This window comes from Phacochoerus africanus, chromosome 2, assembly GCF_016906955.1.
Source record: "Phacochoerus africanus isolate WHEZ1 chromosome 2, ROS_Pafr_v1, whole genome shotgun sequence".
NCBI classification, from domain to species: domain Eukaryota; kingdom Metazoa; phylum Chordata; class Mammalia; order Artiodactyla; family Suidae; genus Phacochoerus; species Phacochoerus africanus.
The window spans coordinates 32177806-32200357 of NC_062545.1; the positions used below are offsets into that span (position 1 = coordinate 32177806).

Consider the following 22552-nt stretch of genomic DNA (forward strand, 5'->3'; position numbering starts at 1 on the left):
CGATAAGCATATAACAATAAGCACATATCAATTACACAGATGCTCTTCCACTGTTTAGTCATGCTACATCTTTTGTAGCCATTTTGCAACCAAAGGGCAAGGTTCTGAAACTTCATTATTAAATACTGATATTTGAAAGCTGTTCTTATGAGTATCTGTCTGCAAGGGAAAGAAACTGAAAAAATTATAACTAAAAAACTTCAGGATTATCTGTAAATCTCACCGGTAAAGTCTTTTTTAATTACCAGGTAAAAGAATCTTGATCTGAAATTTGGGAGCCAAGAATTATTTTTTAATATTATTCCTACTTGAGTCATATTTTCTTTTCTTTTTTTCTTTTTTGGCCACCCCAAGGCACATGGAGTTCCAGGGCCAGGGATCAGACCCAAGCAGCAGTTGCAACCTACGCCGCAGCTGCAGCAACATCAGATCCTTTAACCCACTGTGCCAGGCCAGGGATCGAACCTATGTCCTGGTGCTGCAGAGAGGCCACCAATCCTCTTGTTCCACAGCATGAACTCCCGGTCATATTTCCAACAAAGACTTTTCAACTTCTCTCTACAGTGCTTTAAGCTATTTTTCTCAAAAACTGAAAGTTATAGGTATTTGTATTTGAAACTGCCGTATGTTACAGTTTCAGTATGTCATTGGAAAGAGAAGGTGTTTATTCCTATATATGAAATATCAGGAGAAAAACATACCATATACAGCATATGTGCATTTAGGAAAAAAGAGAGTAAACAAGCAGACAACCAGAGCTACAAAAGAAGTCCTTCCTTACCTACCAATCCATAATAGTCCTTCCTAAATCTCTCCTGATGCATGCCTGCTTAGTGCCAATTTCCAAAGGCCTCCTCCATGCTCATTATTCAGACAGTTATTTTCTATGTATGTGGCCCAACCTTAAACAATATATGTTGTTGACGTCTTTTCCTTAATGGTGAGACATAATTTAATGTGGCGAATCTATTTCCCTGCTCAGAGAACACACATCAGTAGCCAGTCCTGTTCTTAAGGTAGAAGACTGGGAGAAGGGCTATAAAGTTACAATGTATATATGGACACCTTGCATGTGTATCATTCCATTTTATCAACCCAATTTGATTCCAGGCACTTTGTTAAACACTGAGAATGTGCTAATATGATAATCACATCAGCTCTGGGGGTGAAGTGAACTCTTGAGTCGAGGGTTGTTGTCAGAGGAGGTGAGAGAGAAAGTCTGGGCCAAAGGAGGCTGGGAGGCCCCCATTTGTAGGCATGCGTGGGAGGGAACAGGAAGAAGCTCAGCCTCACATTGTGATAAATTCCAGTTTTATGAAGGCAATGCAGGACCAGGAGAACAAAGGCCAGGAACAGTCATCTATTCTAGATAGATACTGCTCAGGCCCGCTGTTTACAGTGTCTGTCCTTCCTTGCGGGCATTTACAATGAAATCACAAAAACTGACATAAGTTACTTACAAACAAGTTAAATGTTTGCATGCTAAAACCTATTAAAAAAAAAAAAAAGGAAAAGCAAAGAAAGAGCACACTGAATCTGCCGGCCAGTATTTGTATTACCTGACATTTCTTCTTCAAGTGCCTTTAATCCTTTAATGCCCTGAACCTTTGAGAGAAAAAGCGACATCCTTCATAGAAAGAAAAACTGTATTTTAAAAAGCCAATAGGACGCAATGAGATTTTATTTGTCGCAATGTAAACAACACAAAATTTGGTTCTACGGTTCCCAACTTATTGCGGGTTTTACACAAGTCCTAATTCTTTACATAGAATATGGTCAATCTATATTTAACTCTGAAAGTGATTCACTGTTTAAGACAACAGTCACATGTCCTGCTACTTAAAGTATGTGAAGACTTTAAATCATTGTTAAAGTTTTTTTGTCCTCTAATAACACATAAAGGGATACAGAAGACTGAAACGGAAGCCCCAAGATAATGAAAAAAAAAATTCTCTTGTCCTAGATGAAATGCAGTTAAATTAAGATTGATTTTGGCAGGTCTCGGGATCTGTCATGATCCACCATGACCGAGGCTGACATTCATCTGATACACCGTGTCAGTATTCATTTTGTTTATGGATTCATCTAACAAGTTTTGATAACTATCAAAACTGGGTTTAAATATCCATAAAACCAAAACACTGGTTCTATTTTCTGTTAATACATTTCATAATTCACATCTAAAATGTGTATCTGTTAGGATGCATTCAGCTGCAAGTAACAGAAGACTCCTGGCTCAAAATGGTTAAAGAAAATCTTAAATGTCATTACCTCTCATCACTCTGGGTAGAGTTGCTCTAGGGTTGGTTAACTCACTGACTTAAGAAGATCATCAAGATTTACCTTCCAGTCTCCCATCCTCAGCACATGGGCTTGAAGGCACCTAGTGTTCCTGTGGTTAAGATGGCTGCTAAGGCCAGGAATAACATGTACACTCAGCAATTTCCAGCTAAAAAAATGATGTACATCAATGAATTATGCATCATCAAGAAAACTGTTCTCTGAGGGACTAGGCAGACTTCCCCTCACTTCACAGAACAGGGTCACATGCCATGGTCTAAACCAATCACTGGCAAGAAGAATGGAACCAACTACTGGTAGGGCTAAAGTGAAGCCCTATGCCCTGAAACCCACCACCTCCCAGGGAAGGGAGGGCTCTGCCAACAGAGAATCAGGGCTGGAAAAGAATGGACTCAGAACAGCCAAACCACTAGAGTCCACTAGAATTTTCTATTTAATTTTTAATAAAAACACAGTATTTACCGTTTCGTCAAAGTTAAAAAAGTGATTGAAAGAGTCTATAAATAATTTTGTATAGCAAAAAAAGAAAAAAGCCCTAAAAAACAAATTATGGAAAAAGGGTGGCATGCTAATTTTTTTAAAAAACCTATCATATCTAGATTAATATATACCACACTTATAAACTAAATTCCTGCTAAAAATGCATAGTTGGAGCAAAACTATGAACTGTTTTTCTTCTAAACTGTATTAAGCTAAGACTAACTTCTTATGTCAAAGTTTTTGCTTTGATCAGAGCTGTTCGCAATGATAATATATTTGGCAGCTATGAGTCCCTGGTATGAAATATGAAGTGTGATGATCAAATGTAATTTCCTTTATTTAGAGCCAGAATCAAGACAAAATATTCCTCCGAATGCCCTAGTCAATAGATGATTAAATAGAGCCACAATTCATGAACTGACAAAATGTTGTACTCTCTGTTGGCTGCACTTAGTGCTTTGGGTATTTCATATAAAAATAGTAAAGTCAGATAAAATAAAAATCCAAGAATTTTTATGGATTAATGCAAAAAGAGAAAGGGAAATAAGTATGCTCTGTGTTGGTTTAATCCTCGGTATCTTTTTTTTTTTTTTGGCTCCACCCACGGCATGCAGAAGTTCCCGGCCAGGGATCAAACCCACGCCACAGCAGTGACAACACCTGATCCTTAACCAATAGGCCACCAGGGAACTTCTCTCTCTCTCTCTTCTCTTTCGGCCGCCCCATGGCATATGGAGTTGCCAGGCCAGGGATCAGATCCAGCCACAGCTGCAACTTACGACACCAGATTCTTAATCCACTGTGCCCAGATGGGGATCAAACCTGCATCCCAGCTCTCTGGAGACTCTGCAGATCAGATCTGCACCTCAGGCGAAACTCCTTTTTTGTTGTTGTTTTAACCAGAACAAGTTTTCCCATTAAAGGAGCAAACCTGAATAGTAAAGGGGCATTTTTCGCCACTGCTGGCCAGATTGCACAGACCAACAAGAAATAAACAGACATCATATTTGCTTAAATAATTTGCACAACCACAACCTTTTATCTCCATCCTAGCCCCTTTGTTTAGGGTCTTCCTCCTTCCTCTACAACAGTTTTGTCAGGTAACTTGCTGCAAAACTAGTCTGAAGTCCCAGGATTCCCAGGTACCCCTCAGCTACTTCATTCATCTCCACAGCTTTAACTACCAACCGAATCCCACTGAGCCCCACATCCACTTCTCAGACCTCCCACCTAGACATGTACTTGACCGGGACACAGGTGCTTTCATATGTCCAAAACTGACCTCATATTCTTGTCACCAAAATCTGTTTTCTTGTTTGTCTTTGCCACTGGTAGAGGGCACTACCATCTGCCTAGTATCTAAACCCCCCATCTGGGAGCCATCCTAACCTTCTCCCCTGTCTTTCATAATCCACCTTGAACCTGAATGCCTCCTACCTACCTAGATCTGCCTACACGCCCCTCCATCTTCACCTCCACTCAAACGTGAAGTGCAGGAACTATCAGGACCTGTGGACTAGCACTGGAGCCTCCCTTTTTTGTCTTATTGATTGTTTCTTGTTCCCTTTTAACCACCATGCTTTTATAGGACTTATAGTGTGGCCTTTCTAAAGCACAAATCTGATCATTTCAAGCTCCACGTATTTTATGGCTCCCAGCTCCTAGAAAATAAACTCTGAATTAAGATAAGATCTTAACGATAAGTAATGTGTGCCCCGAGTGAACTCCTTACACTCCTCCGATCACGTCTCAGCCTGGAAAACACCTCCCTTTCACTTGGCTCCCTTCCAGCCTTCTTATTTTTCAGCCCAAATCTTTCCTCTTCAGGGCAGCCTTTCCCGACAATCCCAGACTGACTTAGACGTACCCTCACTTGATTCCCATTAGCTTCATTACACTCACTATTGCTTTAAGTTGTAATGCTTTGTTTGCATGACTTCCCACTAGAAAGTAAACTCTCTGAGAGCATGATTGCTGTTGCTCCATGTTTGATCTTCAATATACAGCATAATGCCTGGCACTTGGTAGGTTCAATAAATAGCTGTACAATAAATTGCACAAATAAATAACAACAACTAAAAAGAGACTGAAGAGATTTTTTTTTCTTTTCTTCTTTTTTTTTTGTCTTTTTGCCTTTTCTAGGGTCGCTTCTGTGACATATGGAGGTTCCCAGGCTAGGAGTCTAATCGCAGCTATAGCCGCCAGCCTACGCCAGAGCCACAGCAACGCAGGATCTGAGCCGAGTCTGCGACCTACACCATAGACCACGGCAACGCCAGATCCTTAACCCACTGAGCAAGGCCAGGGATCGAACCCGCAACCTCATGGTTCCTAGTCAGATTCGTTAATGACTGAGCCATGACAGGAACTCCTGAAGAGATGTTAAAGAGAAGGCATCCTTATATACACAGCTAGCAGCTCTTCCAACACTCCGAGGGAGCCAGGAATGAACTGATAGCTCAGGCAGGACGGATGAGTCCCAAGTTCACTGGGCCAGACGTAGACAACCTACAGTTTATTCACCACAATCACACTCTCCCTTCCAATTCCTACTGTAAAAGTAGATAGAGAACAAAAGAAGAATATAGAGGAATTGAATTTTCAGACAGAGCTGGGCATTGAGAAATTCAGTACTTCTCTTTCAATTAATCAGATGCAAGAATAATCAAAGTCTAACTGACAAAGTTTAAACAATTTAACACAAAATAGAGAATTGATTAATTATAATGATGGAAGAAACTTCATGAAGTCACTTAGACCTCCAGGTTAGAGAACCTCATATATGGTACTCTCTCTTCCATCTTCAAAGATTAGTAAATGGAGTTCCCCTGTGGTGCAGTAGGTTAAAGATCCAGCATTGTCACTGCAGTGGCTCAGGTCACTGCTGTGCTATGGCACTGGTTCGATCTCTGGCCCGGGAACTTTCACAAGCCACAGATGCACCTCCCCCCCCCCCCAAAAAAGACATTTTATAAATCCCTTCACACTTTGTGCCACTACATTAAATAGAATAGATTTGCTGGCTTTATCGTGTTTTTCCCAGAGCCCAAAAAACAAAGTCAATCTTTTGTGTTCACCATTATATTTATATACATAAATTATATATAGATATATGTAATATGAAATGATGCAAAAATACATAAAAAGGCATCCAAAGATATATTCATATATGTGTACATAAATATGCATTTATTTTTGAAATGGACTAATGTTAATCCCACGCCTAATTTAAGGAAAGCATTAGAAACAATGCGAATTTATAATCATCTGAATGGGTGTTTTGATGTTAAGAAAGTAAGAATGCTGTTGCAACAAGTATTCTAGTATAACTAGTACTACTTTTTTTTCATGGCCTCACCCACCTCACATGGAGGTTTCCAGGCCAGAGACTGAATCTGAGCTATTGCTGCAACCTATGCCAACACTGGATCCTTTAACCTACTGTGCTGGGCTGGGCACCAAACCCGGACCTCCACAGCAACCCAAGCAACTGCAGTCAGATTCTTAACCCATTGCACCATGGTGAGAACTCCTAACTAGTACTGTTATTAATCTTAATAACCAACATTTTTGTAACTTTATATGTCAGGCACTGTGCTAGGTACTTTTAAAACATTAATAGGCATTAATCAGTTTGGTGAAAAAATGTGTTTAGAGGCAACAAGGCAATGTGATGGGCTAGTTAGCCATAACTTTTGGCGGCTAGAAGGCTTTCCTAACATTAATTTCCTATATCTTAATGGCTTCTTTTGACTGCAGACCCTGCCTCCCATAATTTCATTCACTTTCTTATTTGGAATTTCATTTCTCTAATTTGGAATTCATTATTTACTTTCATGTTTTCAAAAATATCCTTCAAGTCAAAGGCTCTATACATAAGTCATAACATAAATTATCACTGCATCATTCGAGCAGTGCTGCTTCATTTGTCAGATAGTTACACTTACTGCATGGCACTGCCCCATTAATATGGAAGGTCCCCAAGGCATCTAAAATAAATCATAAGGTTTGAAACCAGGCCAACAGATGGTTGGATTTTCAAAACAGCCTGAGCCACAGCTGCCACTTTGTGTTAGCATCAGATTAATAACTGATATACCAGTTAAGATATGGTGAGCCATCACTAAGATTAATTTGCTCAGTTACCTCTCCTAAAATTTCCTCTAATTCAAGTAGATTTAAAGAAATAAGCTGAGAGTTCCAACTATCAGTTGCTTTTCTTTTTTATTAGGGGCATCACAATGAAATTCCAAATACTTTCTTTTTAGAAGACAGGTTTCATCAAGGAAACATGTAAGGAGAAGACAATTCAATTATGAAAAGGAACAAGATTAGCATTTGAAATATAATATTTTACCATGTCAGAGGTTCCACTTGTGAAGAACACTATGCTTTCTAGGTAGGATGACATAAATCCCAGATAAACCGGGAGACTCTTGGTTTTCTTCCTTTAATTCAGCACAGTACACTGAGCAAGTGTACCATTTGGATGATCAATTACATGGTGACTCAATTTCTGTGTCATAAATTAAATAATTAAGCACCTTGCACTCAGCTCGTATTAAATTACTCAATAATTTGGAACAGAGAAGGTTTCCAACTACTACACTTTTCAAGTGAAAAAAAAAAAGTACAATTCCCTTAGATGAAAAACTGTCTTTTCACTTTGCCCTCTTCTAACGTGCTTGAAATAGATTCATCCTAATCGGACTAAGTAAAGATGAAATTTTCTTTAACATCTCCCTGTCGGCCTGTGCAAAAGAAAACGAGATACATTTTTTGGGTCCTGCCCACTGCAAAAGAGACATTCTTATTTCACAGATTAGAAATGTCACCTAGTAATGATTTTTTAATACGTCATTCATATAGATATGCTACTGTCAGTCTTGGGTATTTCTGCACTTGTTACATTTTTACCACAGAATGTTTTTAAAAAGGATGAACAAAAAATATTAAGGAGAAAGGAATCAAACCAGTTTATATTTTATAAAGAGATAACTGAGTAGCCATCAAAATCATTTTGTTCAAAGTAAAGATTGGAAATATTAGTCCAGATTAAGTTTGGAGAGTTGTCTGAGGATTCAATTTTCTCATGCTTTTCTTAGACCCATTAACTAAAGGAGGAGTTCTTAAATGTTCTGGCCTTATGACCCCTTTCCACTCATAAAATTTACCTGCAATCTTTCTCTACCAAGAGCTTTTGTTTATATGGTCAGTATTTACTATATCAGAAATTAAAACAGAATTTTTAAAAATTTACTCATTATTTCAAAATATCAATAATAAACCTGTTACATGTACCATAAATAATGTTTTGTGAAAATAAATATTTTTTAATTTAAAAATTTTATAGTGAGATGAATGGCATTATTTTACATTCTTCTAATTTTCTTCAATATCTGTCTTAATCAGACAGCTTTACCCTCCTATCTGATTCTGTATTTAATCTGTTGCAATATGTTATTTTATTTGAAGTATAAGAAAAATCCAGCCTCACTCAGAAGTATAGCTGGAAAAGGGAAGAGAATAACTGCCTTTTCAGATAACTGTGGATGTTCTTCTTTGATATTACACCAAAACTCGACAAGTTGCAGTTTCTTCATTTGGTTGAAAGGTAGAATCTTAAAACGTATCGATGAACTTTTCATACTCTTTACAGTCAAATTTTTTGGTCCATCTTGAAATTGTAATGGCTCTTTTATTCATGCATGTCTTTGTACCCACATGCATTGGTCATTGTAAAAATACTGATTCACCAAGTTATGCAGATTCTCCATACTTTGACATATTTCATTATATAAAATCAAATAATTCATGAATATCACATCCTATCATTACGAAAGTCTTTAAGGATTGCAAAAGGTAACAAGTAATCTTTCGGAGGTGAAGGAAATTTTCAGTATCTTGAAGGTAATAATGGTTTCACAGGTGCATACATATGTTAAAAACTCATCAAGTTATATACTTTAAACAGGCGCAGGTTTTGTAAGTTTCACCTCAATAAAGACAAGACAGTGTGATAGATAAACTTGGGAAATGGAGTTCCTTATTCTACTCTGCGGTCTCTACTTTTGTGTATAAAATTTTCTATTTAAAAAAGTGGGAAAAAGTCTTTTAAGTTTAGGAATTTGTCAACAGTTTTCTAAAATTCTTATTATTGCCTGAAAGCTTGAATTTTATCATTTAGCAGTAAGTCACATCATTTGTCCTTGAGGTGATGGGTTTATTATTTCAAGAAAATGTCTGCCAAATACCCAAGTATAAAAATGGAAAATGTCTGTGGGTCATTTTCTTTTTTTTTTTTTGTCTTTTTTTTGTCTTTTCTAGGGCCGCACCCATGGCATATGGAGGTTCCCATGCTAGGGGTCTAATCAGAGCTGTTGCTGCTGGCCTACACCACAGCCACAGCAACAGAGGAATCCAAGTCACATCTGAGACCTACACCACAGCTCACAGCAACGCCAGATCCGCAACCCACTGAGCAAGACCAGGGATCGAAACCACAACCTCGTGGTTCCTGGTCAGATTCATTAACCACTGAGTCACGACAGGAACTCCTCCTCCGTGGGTCATTTTTCAAGTAAAATGGTATTCCATAAAGGGAAGTGGCTACTTTAGCTCACAGCTTAAATATTTACACAGTGCTTTTCCTCGAGTCAACCTCCAACTTTGATATGCATGGGTACTATAGGAACAGCTCCTTTTTTTTTCTTAAATATTAAAAAGACATACTCTCATACTGAGTGAAATAAGTCAGAAAGACAAAGACAAATACCATATGATATCACTTATAACTGGAATCCAATATACAGCACAAATGAACATCTCCACAGAAAAGAAAATCATGGACTTGGAGAATAGACTTGTGGCTGCCTGGAGGGAAAGGGGGGGGAGTGAGAGGGATCGGGAGCGTGGGATTATCAGATGCAAACTATTGCTCTTGGAATGAATTTACAATGAGATCCTGCTGTGTAGCATTGAGAACTATGTCTAGATACTTAATATCACAACAGAACAAAGGGAGGGAAAAAAAAATGTATACATGTAAGTGTAACTTGGTCCCCAAGCTATACAGTGGAAAAAATAAATAAAATAAAATTAAAAAAAAATAAGGAGTTCCCATCGTGGCGTAGTGGTTAACGAATCCGACTAGGAACCATGCGGTTGCGGGTTCGGTCCCTGCCCTTGCTCAGTGGGTTAACGATGTGGCGTTGCCGTGAGCTGTGGTGTAGGTTGCAGACGCGGCTCAGATCCCGCGTTGCTGTGGCTCTGGTGTAGGCCAGTGGCTACAGCTCTGATTCGACCCCCAGCCTGGGAACCTCCATATGCCGAGGGAGCAGCCCAAAGAAATGGCAAAAAGACAAAAAAATAAAATAAAATAAAATAAAAAAATAAAAAGACATTCTCAAAGGTTGAGATTAAATACAATTAATAATTTTTACTACTCAGCAAGAAGATTCTTATGTGAAATCAGCTTTTTTTAAAAATTGCAACTACCAACTACATCTAGTCACTTATGATGGAGCATGATAATGTGAGAAAAAGAATGTATATATGTATGTGTGACTGGGTCACCTTGCTGTACAGTAGAAAATTGACAACACTGTAAACCAGCTATGATGGAAGAAAATAAAAATCATTTAAAAATAATAATAATAAAATAAAATTGCAACTGCCCTGATTCACACTGGCCACCCCCAGTGTTACTCACCATTGCTTCTGCATCATCGGTGTAAATGCCAAGCCAAAATAAAAAGGCAAATAATATCTTAGTATTATTACCGAAATAGTTTTTGCCTTCACAGACTCTAAAAATATCTCAGGGACTGTCAGGGATTCATGGGCCAAACTTTGAGAACTAGTGAATTATAGCCATTTTAAAAGAGTTTAAAATCCAACAAACTGTAGCCATATAAATTCACTAGACTTTGTTTTTCATTGCAAATGCAGCATATGGGGTCAAATCAGAGCTAGAGCCACAGCCATGGCAACACCAGATCTGAGCTTCATCTGTGTCCTACACTGCAGCTTGTGGCAACACTGGATCCTTAACCCACTAAGCAAGGCCAGGGACCAAACCCACATCCTCACGGAGACTGTGCCAGGGTCTTAACCCACTGAGCCACAGTGGGAACTTCTAAATTATTAGACTATTAAACCTTTCATAAGATAAGCACAATGAAGCACACTTTTACTGATAAAAAGTAATGATTCACATGAGAAAAAAATACATTTAATCACATATCTATTGCCAATATCCTTATCTACTATGGAGACCTTCAAGTGGGCATATGGCATTTAAGCAATACAACTATTTTCAAATTAAACACTGTAGAAACATATCACTCATCACTGGTCAGAGAGAGACTCAAATTTAAGGATTCTAGAAAGCTCAAAGATTTCTGTCCTAGCTACACCTTTCACCCAAAGAAGAAAAGCTGCCCCTTCAACCAAAGGGTCAACACATTGACCACATTATCTTCCATAGAGAAGATCCCCATGCTTACATAACCAACTGGGCAAGATCCAGAGCTTTTGGACTTCTGTCCTAGCCCCCAAGGGTAAAGGAACACTGAAGAAGAGGACAACTATGTTAAAGCTGAGTGCCTTCTTAAACACAACCTCCAACCACTGCCCACGCAAGACCACTGGGAAACACTGGATGGACCGTGAAAAGTCTTTTAAGACAAAGGACTGGTCTGAGCAGGTTTCTTAAAGGTGATTCTCAATGAGCGGGGACATCTGGATAGAATACATTCATTGACTCAACTCACTCAGAATTCACCACCATAGTGTTTCAACCCATAAAATCTGTGCCCGGTGCCCTGCTGACCTGACCTGTTTGGCACTGAACACAGACCACTGACTACAGCTCTGATGACTCCATTGTACTGACTACAACGCTTCTCCTCTTCTATCACCGTATCTGCACAGACCTGTTTGCTTCTGTTTCAGCTGATGGTTGACTCAACCCTAACCCTCTCATTGCCTCTGTTCTGCAGTCTGGAAGTAATTAAAAGTATTATTTTTATGGTCCAATCCTATGTCATTACGTTGAGTATGAAACTTCATCCTCTCTTTATTTCACATCTATCTACTCAATCTCCTTTAAAACATATTCACTAACTCAGTATATTCAACTGTGCCCATCTCCTTTCCCACCTCCCTCACCAACACACAAACCTCCGCCTGCAGCTTCCTCAGCGAACTAGACTACAGACTCAATCAAGGGGCCTCCTATCACTAACACTCTATTATTCCAATCACTTAATATTATCACTAATATTATTTCTACCCTGCCTCCCAATCTATTGCTCCCCCCCCACCTCCCTGCCTTTAACTGTACCTATTGTTTCTGAACAGTGTCCTTTTTCTACTATCCATCTCATCCTATTTATCCAACTCTGCCACTCCCCACCCCCATACTCTCCTTGAAGCTAAAGTTAGCTTCTTCCACACATCCTATCAAAGCTCACTACTGTTATGGACAAAGCCCTATTCACCTACTCCTCCCTCACCATTTCTCAGCAGTAGTTCTAGCTCCCCGGTGATGCTGTATCACTCTTAAGGACTGGGTCTTATACTTCTCTGGATCTCGTGATACCCAAAGAGTATACACACATGGTACAGGCTCAATACCATTCATTAAATTAATGATGAACAATTATTATTAAACCAAAAGACAGCTGGGGTTCCCAGAAAATCATATTTCTACCTCTGCTTGCAGAAGTTATAAAGAAGTACACTGGTCTGCCAAAACAAAAAATACCTTCTAGACCTTTCCAAACTCCCTACTGCCTCCTATAAGAGATGTCTGACAGCTGAAAGTAAACTAGTCTTTGCGAATACTAAATTGCTCATCAATCTTACAAAGGGTGTCATTTAGTCAATTACCTTCCCTAAGGAAATATAAATGGAACAGAGCTGAGAAAAAAAATTTTTTTTATTACTCAGAGAAAAATTCACTCAATTTTAGATAGTGGCTCACAGAGAACAGCTTTCACTCTCGTAGGATATCTGAGCTATATTTCATGCCTGGATTCACCAGGAAAAAATGGTTTGGGGGTTGTTGTTGTTGTTTTTGTTTTTTAATTTTAGCTGGTTAATACAGTTAGGTTTTTAAGAAGTCATAGCCCAATATTAAGTAAGCATAGTACCAACCAAATGTTTGATTATGAGATAACTAAAATGTAGTACCTTTTTCTGGTATCTGAACATACAACTGTTGCCTCCATACCCTACCAGATGCCCCTAAGACTCCACATGGAGGTGCACAATGGCAGAAGCTGGAGAGAAAAATGATCGGCATGGAAACATAAAGCACGCCCAAGGAACGGCAACATTGGCAGGGGATCCAAACTCAGATACTTTCAGGACTCAAGAAGGCCATGTGAAAGAGTTAAATATAAAAGAAGAATAAGAGTAAAGCAGTGATGAAAGGCAGCTACCTCAAGGTCATGTGCGTACTACCCCACCCAGGAAATCACCTCACGCAAGAACATGAAACAAGTGTGGCCACATTTTTTTGAACATTCAAAAGCAGCAGAAACTCAAACTTTTTTTTTTTTTTACATAAAATCACCCCCAAATTGGCAAGTAATTAAAATTATAGCAGCTCAAGTTGTGGCTCAGCTGGTTAAGAACCTGACTAGTATCCATGAGGATGCGGGTTCAATCTCTGGCCTCGCTGCACGTTGATGCACAGGTCACAGATGCAGCTTGAATCCCACCTTACTGTGGCTGTACCGTAGGCCCAAGGCTGCAGCTCCAAATTGACCCCTAGCCTGGGAACGTCCATATGCAGCAGATGCAGCAGTAGAAATAAATAAATTAAATAAATAAACTATAAAAACAAATTAAAAAATCTTGTGCTAGTCAAGTACAGCAGGAAGGGCTGCTAATCTGTCATCTTTGGAACACATGGTAAGGTTGATAGGGTATTAAAAAAATTTCCTAAAACTAAATCTCTATTTCATAGCCACTTTTAGTAACTGGATTTCTATATTAATCCTTTGTGTCTGAGTACTTAATTAATGACCATACCAGGTAGATGAAAAGCTCAAATGCAAAAATACCAAAAAAGGGAGTTCCCGTCGTGGCGCAGTGGTTAATGAATCCAGCTAGGAACCATGAGGTTGCGGGTTCAATCCCTGGCCTTGCTCAGTGGGTTAAGGATCCGGCATTGCTGTGAGCTATGGTGTAGGTTGCAGATGCAGCTCAGATTCCGTGTTGCTGTGGCTCTGGCATAGGCCGGTGGCTACAGCTCCGACTTGACCCCTAACCTAGGAACCTCCATACGCCACAGGAGTGGCCCTAGAAAAGGCAAAAAAGACCAGAAAAAAAAAAAAAGAAGAAAATAAAATATAAATGAAAACATAAAAGAAATATATACTTAATAATATATCACAAATACAAATGAAAATGTATCAAATCTTTGGTTTGGAGACAACTCTAGTCATAAGAATTAAAGAAATCACAGAATTTTTAATATATAATTTTATAAAATTTAATAACTTTAATATGAAAACTACCTTGTGGCCAAAACTAAATGCAAAATAGACCCTGGAAAATAACTGAAGCCAATATAATACAAAGCCCTGTACTCTGTGAGACTAGGGCTGAAACATCTGCAAACGTGGTTATAAGGGTAAAACATGCAAAAAAAACTTCAAAAGCACCAAAGGAAATCGAGTGCCACAAAAGATTCAACAAATAGAAGGCTTCATACTCAAGGAACCAGATTTTCAAAATATGAAAAGAATTTTAAAAATTAATTATATTAAAATCCTCAAAGAAAGAAGTGAAGTTTATGGTATCCATGGAGCAAAGATCAGAACAGGAAAATATGAAAAAGAATCAACTGGAAATCTTGGAAATGAAGCACTGATAATTTTTTTTTTGTCCTTTTTAGGGCCCTACCCACGGCATATGGAGGTTTCCATGCTAGGGGTCTAATCGGAGCTGTTGTTGCCGGCCTACACACAGCCACAGCAACGCAGGTTCCAAGCCACGTCTGCAAGCTACACCACAGCTCACAGCAGCGCCAGATCCTTAACCCACTGAGTGAGGCCAGGGATTGAACCCGCAACCTCATGGGTCCTAGTCAGATTCGTTCCCATTGTGCCACGACGGGAACTCCTGCTAATTTTTTTAAATGTCTTAAATGGTGTAACTGAGACAGCTGAAAAGAAAATCAGTGATTTGGAATCCAGAACTCTCCAAGAATGCACCATTAACAAATGAAGAGATAGGAAATACACAAATCTAACAAATTCTCTCCCCAGAAAAAATTCACACATGTACCTACATACAAAGCTCTTTAAACAATTTCAGAAGGTTCTCAGAGTCCCTGAAGCCCAACTTCTACTCAAGAATTCTGAATACAAGATATCTTAAGATCTAAAATCTGTCCTTCTTATTAATGCATACAACACAATATTGGTTCATGGCTCAAGGGAATGGACATTAAATCTGAGGTAGAATTCAATCAAAAAGAAGTCAAACCAGTGTAAGCCAATTAAGTCTGAACAGGAAACAAAACTCACAAAGAGTCCTGAATCCTGCTAAATATTCTCTGTTGCAAAACTCCGGTGAGATCAAGATAATCAGTAATTATCCGAAGCAAATACAACTCTAGTGTGCATTAAAATTGGTTAATTACTACATAATTATCATTTTAGATGCAGGTATCACTTTAAAGTTCAGACTGGCATCGCAAAATGTGACCGAAGAACATAGACTACGTGTAATAGGCCAAAACCATTTTTCAAATAATGTTAAATGATCAATATGGGGGTACAAGATTTGTGAAGTTTGAAAGAAGCTAAATTGCTCTGCATTAGAAAAGGGTAAGAGATAAAGAAGCTTGAGAAAAAAATCTGGAGAAATTGCCTAGAATAAGAGGAATTTTAGAAACTAAGCTGAAAAAGAGCAATAAAAGAAAATTCAGTGGGTGGAACACAGTAATTTGGGGTAGCTGAACAGAGCTGTCTAATGGCAATATAGGTGATACATGCTGTGAGCTGTATAATGCAGCCCAATACCTTCAATAAAATCTATGTTCTGCTCTTTTTTTCTTAAATGGGAGTGGGAGAGACAATGAGGCACTAAGTTCTCCTTCAAGGTTGGCTTAAAGTAATTACAGAGAAGATACGGAAAGCTAGCCAAAAATCTGTATTACACTAGGAGGATTTAAATTTGCCTTTTACAATGAACCTAAAATGAAATGTTTGGTTCTCATCAAAACTGATGGAAGACCGCTCTCTCAGAGAGATTCTGAAAACAAGAAAATCTTCCTTAAAATACACTTGAAATGTTTCAGAACATAAAATTCAAATGTCAGATTGTCTTCTGTTTGAGATAGTTAAGGTCTTTGGAAGGTAAAATGATGATGACTTCTCTGAAGATCTCGGAATTGAGACATAAAACTGTGTTTCTTGAACATTTTAAAAACGCTTTAAAACAAACTTCAGTATTAAGATTTTTCAGGATGTATATTTCCATAGGTTTTCTTCAGGATGTATATTTCCATAGGTTTTCTTCCAGCTGATGTGGAGAGAAATGACCTTGGTTGCAGACCTTGAAATATTTAGATAGACGTATTTATCTTCTTTGAATACTTTCATGTTACTTCAAAAGTGTGAAAATCAGGTTGTCTTCAAGTTCACAATTTTATAAGAAGATTGCCCGGTTTGAAATAGTAAATTTGAATCACAGCAGATCAGGCTCCTTTGAAATTCATTCACATTGCAAACGATGAGAAATACCCTGTTCTGGCTTTAAACGTTCTTCATTTGGTGAGCACACTTTGCCCTTGGAAACATAATTATTGTATGAATCTGTCTCATCAGATGCCATCTCCCTGACAAGATGATAGAGCATTTATGTATGAATCTTTGTTTCTCCTCAAAACATGTTTTTCTTAGGGAAGAAATTGAAGGACAAGTTTTCAGCTTGTGCAGGCCCCCTAGGCTTTCCCTTCTTAGAGTGAATCTTTCTGGCCTGGCACACTCTATTCCTTTTTTGTTCTTTGTCTTTTGTCTTTTATCTTTTTGGGGCCGCACCCACGGCATATGGAAGTTCCCAGGCTAGGGGTCAAATGGGAGCTGTAGCTTCTGGCCTACACCACAGCCACAGCAACACGGGATCCGAGCCGCGTCTGTGACCTACAACATAGCTCACGGCAACGCCGGATCCTTAACCCACTGAGCACGGCCAGGGATCAAACCCGCAACCTCATGGTTCCTAGTCAGATCCGTTTCTGCTGTGCTGCAACAGGAACGCCTCTATTCCTCATTAAAAGCAGCAAACATGAAGATGCCTGGTATAGAATGCTGTGGCCATGTAGACATTCATTTTGAGAAAAAAATCCTTTCTTCATATTCACGAAGTAAAATTAAATTGAAATGAATTTTGAATCAACATTTCAGGACTTCACATGATTATATTTAAAGCACAAAAGTACAAAAACTGTAGGTATTAGCAGATGCAGACTATTGCATTTGGAGTGGATAAGCAATGAGATCCTGCTGTATAGCACTGGGAACTATATCTAGTCACTTGTGATGGAGCATGATGGAGGATAATGGGAGAAAAAGTAAGGGTCAGTACAGTAGAAATTGACAGAACACTGTAAATCAACTATAATAGAAAAAATTAAAATCATAAAATAAAATTTCAAAAAGAAAAAAGTTAATAAATAAATACTGGTTAACAGATATGAATATTTAATATGTTCCACAAAAAATTATTTATTTTTAATTTTTTGACATTTATTTTTTTTATTGTTATTTCCCCAATACAATTTTTTTTCTACTGTACAGCATGGTGACTCAGTTACACAGACATGTACACATTCTATTTTCTCACGTTATCATGCTGTCATAAGTGACTAGACGTAGTTCCCAGTGCTACACAGCAGGATCTCAATATTTATTTATTTTTTATTTCCCAGGAAGTTTTTAATTCCTCACTGGATTTTTCCACCTATGTTCCACAAAAATTTTAATGTATTATTGTCTTAACATAATATTTAACAGAATATGTCATGGAGAAAAACAACAACAAAAAAATAGATGCCAAAACAAAAGGGTGTTAAAGAAATCAAAACTAAAGATTAGAAATAATTTGTAAATGGCACTCACCAATCACAATTGATGACTCACAGTGATAATAACCATTACTTTGTTTTTTCTTCAGCATGGAGCACAGATCTATGCAATGTACCACTTCTTCTCCAAATCTGTGACTGATAAATTTTTCATAGACTTTGGGGTCTATTTTTTTCACTCCCTTGAAATCACAAAACAAAATCACGTCAATCAATCATTTCACCTAGGAAACCAGTTCATATCTCTATCACTTTTTCAGAACATGATATTACATTTTGATATACGGTGCTGCCTACCAGCATCTGAAAATGATACCACAAAAATGTTGTAAATGTGTCTTTAAAGTCTCTCTGCCTAGAATGAGTTGTATTAAAAAAACTATTAAGGAGTGTTGGGTTTGAACTTGGAAGCATTCAAACCTTCATATGCTTTAAACTTCAGAAAAAGTACATCACGTTGAAGTTTGAGATATCAAGGCAAGAGTAATCATCACCAATGACAACAGAGAAAAGGGTGAATATTTTAAAAGTTAGATGGATCTTAGTTAATATTTTATAGTGTGTAAAATGTTCTAATAAAATGGATGCCATTTTTAAACTCCTTATGTAAGCTTATTTGAAGTGGTGTAGAGGAGTCAATGGAGCTTCCAGGTCTTTCCCAACCTGCCCCTCCTGCTTCTCAGTGTGTTTTCACAGCAGGAAGAGGGCTGGTTGTTGAAAAATTACAGTGGGATGTTCTTGGTACCTCTGGAGCTTCCCAAAATATGGAAAAGAATATCTTCCTCTCCCCTTATAATACAATGGTCCTACACCTGTCTCATAATCTCAAAACACAATCCATAAAATGAAGGAAGATACAGTACCCCACAGGGAAAGTCTTTTGGCTGACTGACCATGTGTGACATTTTTCTTTTAATTTATACATATTTTTACATTGCCCTGGAACTAGCTATCATTTGCTAAAACTTAAGAAATTATCCAGAATCTAGAAAAAAAAGAAACAAAAGTCATTCATGACCCTGTTATTTATATAAAATATATTAACCCTATGGTATATTTCCTTCAAGTCTTTTTCTATGCATAGATGTTATTTTCACATTACACTTATATGAAGCTTACCAAAGTATAAATAAAATAGTTTCCCTTTTTATTCATGAAAATTATTATAAAAATTTTTAAATAGATATAAAAACAAAAAAATTAAATTACCTCAAACTACTACTACATAATTTTGTTATGTATCTTATTTTTCCCATGCAAGACATGAGTTGTACCATGAATACTATTTGATAACCAGCTTTTTTCAGTTAATATGTCATATCAATAAATAATATACAGCATTCTCCTTTTCTTTTTTTTTTTTTTTTTGCTTTTGAGGACCACGCCTATGGCACATGCAGGTTCCCAGGCTAGGAGTCAAATCAGAGCTACAGCTGCTGGTCTACGCCACAGCCACAGCAATGCAGAATGAGCTGCGTCTGCAACCTACACCACAGCTCACAGCAACGCCAGATTCTTAACCAAGTGAGCAAGGCCAGGGATTGAACCCGCAACCTCATGATTCCTAGTCAGATTCCTTTCCGCTGCTCCACAATGGGAACTCCAATAAATAATATATAGATGTGCAAAATATTTTTATGTCTTCTTAGTACACCACTGTATGGAGATATAGTTTATCCATTCAGTTGTTTCTTGTTGGACATTTAGGTTGGTCTTAACTTTTAATGTTAATATTTAACATGTTTTTGTTGATATGTTTTTGTTCTACGTCCAAACTGAGCTGATCTTTCCTATCTGCTCCTCTTACAGACTTTCCCACCTCAGGTAACAGGAACTGTGTTTGAGGTGATCAGGCTGAAAGCCTTGGGGTCATCCTTGATTCTCCTCTTTCCCTCAACCCACTTCCAATCAAATCATGTTGGCTCTACCTTCAAAACAGACTCGATTCTCACCATCCCCTGCTGCCTCTGTCTGAGCCGCCTCTGTCTGAGCCACCTCTGTTTCTTTCACCTGGATTATCCCGATAGCCTTCTGACCCCTGCTGATACTTCTTCTTAAGCCAAATGGATCCTATAAACACCTACACTCAGATCAGGTCACCGCCCTGATCAAATTTCTCCAAAGGGTCCCATGTCTCTCAAAGGAAGAGCCAACCTGCCCAGAGCATCCTGCAAGGTCCTATGCTGCCCTCTCCATAGTTCTCGGGCCTCGGGTCCACCGCTCTCACCTTCGTCCCTCTGCAGCCTCCCTTATCTCCTCGCTCTTCCATGAACATGCCAGGTGGAGCCCACCCCACAGCCCTTGTGCTGCCTGTTCCCTCCTCCTTGAATGCTCTTCCCCACATACCCTCACCTCCTTTAATTCCTTGCTTAAACATTACTTTCTTGATAGGGCTGCACTTAACCACGCCATTTAATTTGTGCTTCGGCCCCAGGAGATGCTCCCACATCCTCTCTACCCTTCTCTCTGTATATGTACTTATGGATATATATTTCCATAGCACTTGCTATCTTCTAACATACTATGCAATTTACGCTTATTTTCATTGTCTGTCATAATCTTTCTCCATTAGAATGTGAGTTCCATACAAGGATTGTTGTCTGATTTTTACTGGCTGAAATAACCCCAGGGCCCAGAACAGTGCTTGACATGGCACAGTGCCCAATAAAAAATTGTAACAGGAGTTCCCGTCGTGGTGCAGTGGTTAACGAATCTGACTAGGAACCATGAGGTTGCAGGTTCCATCCCTGCTCTTGCTCAGTGGGTTAACGATCCAGCGTTGCCGAGAGCTGTGGTGTAGGTTGCAGACGCGGCTCGGATCCTGTGTTGCTATGGCTCTGGCGTAGGCCGGTGGCTACAGCTCTGATTCGACCCCTAGCCTGGGAACCTCCATGTGCCGCAGGAGCGGCCCAAGAAATGGCAAAAAGACAAAAAAAAAAAAAAAAAATTGTCACAGGTGCAAAGGATGATAAAGTTTCAAGAAGATAATTGACAATATCAACTGCTGCGTCATTCAGAGTTCAACAAGAATGAAACCGAATGGCTTTCTTTGGACTCGGTGAATAGCATGCCTTGAGAGAGACAGTGGAGCCTAAAGCTGAGAGGCAGTCAGGGTGTGTGAGCTCAAGTCCTGGCTTGGTCACTTTTCAGCCACGTGGCTTCAGTTTCCTTATCTATAAAATGAGGTCAACCACAGGATCTACCTCTAAGTGTTACAGGCATTAAAGGAGTGAATTTATAAAAAGTGCTTAAAACAGTAATTGTTATAATGTATATTTTAAAGATAAGATTTTAGGAGAAAAAAAAATGTTCCAAGTAAATGGAAACTGTTATTATTTCTCTTTCCAACATTCTTTCCTTTGTGTATGTTTGTTGGGGGGTGAGGGTGTCATTCCCTTCCACCAAGCAGAAGTCTAGTGATAACTTAGCAGAAAAATAAGGAACTTCAGTTTTCAAGATACCACTGCCAGCACTGACTAACCAATATAATCTGCTTTCCCATTTTGTAAGATGTCATTACTTTTCTAAATAAGAAATAAGGGAAACATGAGAGCTACTCTAATCTGTTAGGCTAATTAATTTAATTTTAGCAAAAAGTAAGCACCAACTATGTTGCAAGAATTCTCCACAGATGACTTCCAACATGAATCTTAAGGAGTTATTTTTTACTAGAGAGTGAAACGGAACTGATTCTTTAACTCATGATTTATAGAGAACTATGGTTCAACAAAGCATAAGGCCTTAGAAGGCACTGAAATAATATACTCTGATCAGAAAACATCTTCAACAATAAAGGATCTAGAGATAGGTAAGAATCTACTTTGCCTGATATATAATATTAGCATGATCTTTGTTCACTAGGAAATGTCTTGTTTAACAATATATTTTGTGGGATTTTTTTTTTTTTTAGGCTCTTTTGTCTCATGGCAATAGATGTCTCTCCTAGTAAAATCAATGTGAATAGTCTCCCCATCCAGCTTCAATAAATGGTGTCTTTCCTTTATAATAAAAGAAAGGACTATCATTCAAAGAAAATAAACAAGTACATCAAAGTTGGGTATCTTTAGGGTAAGGCTAAGTAGCCTCCTATTTTCTACGTGGATTCCTTAGGTTGCCAAACTAGTCCCAGAGACATCACCCTGCAAGGTTATAGTTTAAAACTAAAAAGGCTGCTTTTCAGGTTTTAGACCACAAATTATTCTTTGCCTCCCTTCTTCACAGCCCAGACAAGGTACCTCGTCATTTAAAGAAAGATGAAGGTATAACATGTTAAGAGAACTCAAAGAAAAATAACAAAATAGTTAAAGCCAGGAAAGAAAACTATATATAAAAGGAAAGCCTTTATATTTGACCTATAAAGGCTAAGAGAGTTGGGACTTTTTTTTTCAAACAATACATAGGGTATCTTCAACAAAACCATGCTAAAGATGTTGCAACCTGGAATTCTGAATATGCCTGCTGATTGTCTATTACTATGCTTGAAAATTATTTTTGCCTTGGACCTAACAGAGACAGGGTATATTTTTTAAGGCTTCACACTGAAAATTGTACCCAATATAACTGACATAAAATTATGCATTGTAACACTGAAGGAGAAAATAGGAAGTTAAACACAGAATGTCACATTTTGAAACAATAAATGAATGGCAAGAAACACCAAAG

General features: G+C 38.3%; 1 protein-coding gene across 3 annotated transcripts in view; it reads right to left on the reverse strand.

Annotated features, from left to right (window-relative positions):
- The window catches only part of AKAP7 (A-kinase anchoring protein 7), a 139062-nt gene that overhangs the window by 37576 nt on the left and 78934 nt on the right, over positions 1–22552 (reverse strand). For all 3 annotated transcript variants that reach the window (XR_007131954.1, XM_047758652.1, XM_047758662.1), the window contains exon 7: positions 17925–18072. Coding sequence is in view for 2 of the 3 variants with exons in the window: in XM_047758652.1 (XP_047614608.1) it covers positions 17925–18072 (148 nt within the window). In the remaining variant the exon portion in view is untranslated. The remainder of the gene's footprint in view (positions 1–17924; positions 18073–22552) is intronic.